This window comes from Varroa jacobsoni, unplaced genomic scaffold, assembly GCF_002532875.2.
Source record: "Varroa jacobsoni isolate VJ856 unplaced genomic scaffold, vjacob_1.0 scaffold_156, whole genome shotgun sequence".
Taxonomy (NCBI): domain Eukaryota; kingdom Metazoa; phylum Arthropoda; class Arachnida; order Mesostigmata; family Varroidae; genus Varroa; species Varroa jacobsoni.
Genome location: NW_019213058.1, coordinates 36,577 through 42,189, shown reverse-complemented (window position 1 = coordinate 42,189; position 5,613 = coordinate 36,577). Strand labels below are relative to the sequence as shown.

Genomic DNA, 5,613 nt, shown 5'->3' with positions numbered 1-5,613 from the left:
ACTGGTCGTCTACCTACCTTTCTACTCGGAATAAGGAGAGAGACTCCCATATAGTTGTATCGGAATTTTTTTTTATCTGGTTTAGAAACTATATAATCCACTAATTTCTTTTCTGCGTAATATTCCGGTAAAATTTATGAATTTAACTAATTGTAAGGAGAAATAATAATTCTTCAGCTGTAAGCCACAATGCTGCTGGTTTTCTAAAGTTCTTTGAAATTGTTCGATCGTTAACCGCGTTGTGCGTCATACGAGCCTTCCTGTGCCTCAATTATCACCCCCCCAGATACAATACTGCTCTTCTGTAAAGGCTGCAACCTCTCAATACCGACGGCCCAAAAATGCAATATGTGGATTTCGAATATATTGCTAGTTCGCTTTTTTTAATAGCCAACAGGTTCGTCGGCGAAGTTGGAAGGCGTCGCAACTCCAGGCCACGCGATCGACAGACATTATGCTAAATGAGAAATTTAAAAAAAAAATGTTTGCTTTAATTGTGTTTAATACCGGTAGGGAATATAATGATACTCACGCCATTCGAATGTAGATGCGAAGTAGTACGTAATAATCAACGAGTGTTATCTGGGCTCCTCTGATCAAATACGATCCGCCCTCAAAATGGTGGAACAGTAAGATCGGGTCTGGCGGGCATTTTGACAGTTCAGGTCCGCAGTGTATAGTAGAGCCTTCGAAAACGGACTACATACAGTCTATTCAACAGAACCATTTGAATTTGAGATAAAGTAACCTCATGGCAGTTAAGCTAGAAGCTGATTCATTGAAGATTACCATACGGAACTTGGAATTGTGGTGAAAAAAACAATGAGACATTGGTACACAGTTGCTAATCGTAGCCGATCAGTGATTTCAAGACGTGCTCGTATACTGTATTGACCAATTACGAAAACACGATTAGTCATTGGATCGTACGCGGCCATGAATATAACTTGATCTACATACCTAGTGCGCATTTACCCAATGTTAAAACGAATTCTTTTATATTTATTACTAGGTTATGAGAAATCATAGTGATTTTTAAGTAAGTAAAGAAAAGGCTACGGTCTAGGCGATAGTCAGAATTTCATACTGTACCATAGCTAATCCACGCCACCATGAAAATGGCTAATTATGAGAAACATATTCCGGCGTTTAGCAAGCTTTGCCGGACCCCCCGCAGTGCTTCTAGCTCTGTTTATTGATTGTTTTGTACAGGCTTGTTCCGACGGGGCTTACGTTATATTAAAGAAGAAAGTGAAGAAGCGTAATAGACGTTCAGGGCAGGGCAGGGTGTAGAAAAAGCTTCTCCATCTAATTGTGCTTAACAAGTATTATTGAAGACCGTCTCAAGCATAAGTAGTATTCGTCAGTCGCGCACAATCATAACGACTTGGGCTGGATAGGATGCGCTTCTAAACGGATTTTATTGGATGGACGCTCTTTTTTCAGTTAACTAGTGACTGCTTCGCATGAAATCATAGGAGACGATAGAACACCCAACACTATAAGCCGGATAGTATGATGTTGAACTGTCAATCTAGGTCAGCATAGGCGCGAACCTACGAAACGTGTCTACTATGTGAGACAGGCTGGCCGCGCCCATCGCAACAAATACCAGATACAAGTGTAACAACGAGGGGCAACTTCACAAAACAGTTAGAAGACTGAAGAATTTATCCATTTGGGACATACTTGATAATTTCACGCGCATTGTTTGCTAATGGAAACGAAGTCCTCGATCCTGCTGCGACCGCAGTTTGCACGGTGGAAATACCCGCCGTTGATTTTAGAGGTTGTTGACGAAGTCCTAGCGAACAGGCCAAACAGCAGGTGGGTCACAGTTTGCCTAAATGCTGGCAAACAATGGAAGTTCGTTGCCTGATGACGCTCGCCGATATCCGAAGTGCTCTATCAGTGCAGTCTACACTTGACGACTTTGAAGTGATTAAAGCGATCCTTGGAATTTTATATAATATTTTTGTCAAAAGGTGTACTGACCAGCAAAGGATGCGACAGTGTTTCATTGTGCTTCGATTCAACGCAGCTTAATTATTACATGTTTTCATATTTAACCATAGTGAAATTTTCAGTCGCGGCGTTGATTACTACATCGTACGTATGAATGTAAATCACCGCGTCCACCTTGAACCCCGTCCAGTGATATTAGCTAACGTCCCGCCAAGAAAACGGCCAGAGTCGTCATCACTGTGCGGGACTAACGAATCCAAATTTGCGCTTGAGACAGTTTTGAATCAGGTCTGACTCGATCGGGCAGTCATTTATGTCCAGAAGGATTTTTATGTGCTGACATTTGTTTTTTTCCAGTGAATTTGCGTTTTGATCAGTCGGCAAACGTGGCGCCGAAGATCGCCGCTTCAACACAGCTTTCCTTGGTATGAACATAAATGTTTAATACCGAATGTATGTTTTTGTATGAAGTAATTGCATTTGACAACTGTACTGCGTTTATGGAAACGGGGTCAACTATTGTCCTTGAAGTAGGTCAGCCCTGAAAAAGGCGGTGGGAACCATTTCGATTCGTTGCAACTAACTATTCGGTTTCTGTTTTGTGACCTAGTTATTGTGTTTCAAAAATTTAATTTACTGATCATTTCGCGACTTCGGCAAAATTTCCTTTCACATAACTAAACAAATGGCATCTTTCAATTTCCCTATTCTATTCCGTCCGTGCATTACACAACCACGAATGAGCTCTACCTACAGATGAAATCGTTTCGCTTTATTCTACAATCACTTCTATTCTTGCCTACAAGCATGTCATCATAAAGCAATACGCGGTTGAGAGTGTTATAGATGTTACCCGCGGCGATAAGGCCGGATTCTTCATGCACTTAAATATAGGTGATCTGTGACTTCGAGCAGAGCAGCAGATCCGGAGCATATCCTGCAAAATATTTTTTCCGCGGCTAGGATTATTCACTGGCTTCAAAACGGCACCCATAGAGAACGACGGACCTGACACCATGTACAACGTAAACCTAGATAACGTCCTTGAACGGCTTTTGAAGGTGCGGAAAACAAAAGCTCTTTACGTCGACCTTAAAATGGAAGAAGTACAATATGTCATTGATAAGGCTCAAGAGATCATTTCTTCTCAGCCTATGCTTATTGAGCTCGATCCGCCTCTACACATTTGTGGAGACACGCACGGCCAATTTCACGATCTTCTTCGTATTTTAAACCACGGTAAGTTAGCCAATCAGACGACCACCAGCATCGAAGTCTTGCAGAAAAGCATTATTTTTTTCAGCTCTAAATCAGTATTGGAAGAATTATGTCCTTATGTAACATATAAAGGATCGAATAACTACATGTATAAACTAAGATGTAAGGAAACCTTTAAGCTAAGTTGTTATATACATGTTTTTATTATAGGAAAACACCCTCCTATGGCTAACTATCTATTTTTGGGTGACTACGTCGACCGAGGTCGCAATTCTATTGAGGTGTTATGCCTTCTATTGATCTATAAAATAAAATATCCCGGAAACGTCTTCATGCTACGCGGTAACCACGAATCTGTCCGGATTAATTCAATGTATGGATTTCTTACGGAGTGTAGACATCGGTACAATCTCGAGCTCTACAACAAGTTTAACGATCTATTCGCATGGTTCCCGCTTGCCGGTATGCTTACCATTGACTAGAACAAGACTAAATTATCTATTTATGCATATATATATATATATATATATATATATAATATATAATATATATATATATATATATCTACAGACCTACAATAATCAACCGTATAATGTGTTGCGAGTGCTCGCGAAGGTCTGGTTGCTGATAAAATATTCTGCTGTCATGGTGGGCCATCTCCTGATATCCAGACGTGGGATGACATTCGCTCATTACCACGGCCTATGCTCGACGTCCCGGATCACGGCATCGCATGTGATTTGCTTTGGGCGGATCCTTCCCCGGGCAGTGGTTGGGTTCAGAGTGATCGTGGGGTATCTTACCTATTTGGAGCGGATGCACTGGCCGGTTTTCTTCAACAAATGGGCCTCGATTTAGTCGCCAGGGCACATCAGGTATATAGTTGGCTGTCAATGATTGTACGCTTAGCAAATAGTTAACTAGAGTGAAGCATACCTTCTATTTCTACAAATGATCAGTTTTAATCTAAAGCTCAATTATAGACGCTTTCTGTGAATTTACTATCAACCTTCTAGGTTGTAGCTGAAGGCTACGAATTTTTTGCGGATCGACAGCTCGTCACGATATTCTCGGCACCGAATTATTGTAATGAGTTCGATAACGCCGCTGCTATGATGACGGTAACGTCAGATCTTACATGCTCGTTCCGAATTCTTCGGCCAGTATCACGCCAGACGAGGTATGACATAGGTTAGAAACTGATATGTATTAGTGTAGCAAAAAATTATGCCTTGTTTCGGCCAGATAAATCTATGCTACAAAAAAAAACAAAAAAAAAACGTTGCTGGCTTACCTTTAAACTAACAATTTGAAGCATTATTATAATCAAGAAATTACGTAAAGTCGAATTTTTTCTTCAGTTAAATAACGAGATGGATCTCCTGGCCACCGTGACCTACCGCAGACGGCAATGAAAGTCTAGCCAACGGTTCCATTCATCGGAGGCAAAGATATTGACGTTGACGCCTTCCAAGACGGCATAATGGAACAAATGGAGCTTTATCGTACAGTTCAATAAGCACAGAATTTTGGCTGTTATTATTTGAATATCGTGGAACTCGTGAACTAATAAAGAAATGTGCCTTTCCGTCACACAGTTTATTGTAGCTATGCTTCATAATGAATTTAAATCCTGTGCGTGTGACAACATATCGTAACACCCAACAATGTATTATATGGTCCTGACTTTATTGCAAGAAAGACAGCTCCTTAGGACAAAATTTAAAAAAATATTTCAGTGTACCTTTCCTAGATGCTTCTATTCCCTGAAGCATTTTCCATATTTAATGCGAAACATGCGATTGCTCAATGAAAGGGCTTCGGTCATGTCAATTGTATTATTCTTTCAGACGACTGGAAATGGTTTAGCGTCCTGTCGATACTGTATAGACAATATCCAAAGATGTACAAAATAAAGACTTTTTTTTCTACTTAAAATCTTCTGATTTATATATTTATTAGTCCAGTATCCAGAAAGGCCTAAATCTCTTTCGTGTGAAAATGGAAGCAGTTCAACTTTAGCGCTGAATGTACAGTTTCACTTACAAAATATGGAATTATAACTTGCGCGGAGAACTAGAAGCTAGGGCTTACTAACCTCACAAGAGCTAATCTTCACTAATCCTCACTAATCTCAAAAAAAAGGCCTATTCTCGTTAGCACTATAAATGCAAAAGCGTGTCGGAGTCGTTATGCCAGGTGTTTCGAAAATATTTTAGGTGTTTAGTAACTACCGCTCTATTATCCGTCTAACAGTAGACCAGATAGTTAAAGAAAAAAAAAACTGGCGTTTATTGAATAGCCGAAATAAGTGATTGAATAACAGAAAGCTAGCATTTCTCTGTCGTAACACATACAGTTAAAATATACTTCCTGATACAAGCCGAGTTTCATTCTTTCAAATAATTGTACTATATATATATATATTAC

General features: G+C 39.9%; 1 protein-coding gene across 3 annotated transcripts; it reads left to right on the top strand.

Moving 5' to 3' along the window:
• The first annotated feature begins 1,700 nt into the window (after window positions 1-1,700).
• On the top strand, window positions 1,701-4,776 carry LOC111270203 (serine/threonine-protein phosphatase PP1-gamma catalytic subunit). Of its 3 annotated transcripts, none has more exons than XM_022850291.2 (7): window positions 1,701-1,827; window positions 2,323-2,390; window positions 2,881-3,204; window positions 3,394-3,645; window positions 3,799-4,058; window positions 4,200-4,363; window positions 4,545-4,776. In XM_022850291.2, exons 3-7 carry the CDS (start codon window positions 2,982-2,984, stop codon window positions 4,546-4,548), a joined length of 903 nt encoding a protein of 300 aa, XP_022706026.1. In that variant the 5' UTR covers window positions 1,701-1,827; window positions 2,323-2,390; window positions 2,881-2,981; the 3' UTR covers window positions 4,549-4,776. The 3 variants fall into 3 exon arrangements, with proteins under 3 accessions (XP_022706026.1, XP_022706043.1, XP_022706034.1); XM_022850308.2 differs by having other exon boundaries at window positions 2,860-3,204; XM_022850299.2 differs by having other exon boundaries at window positions 2,722-3,204.
• Window positions 4,777-5,613: the final 837 nt, after the last annotated feature.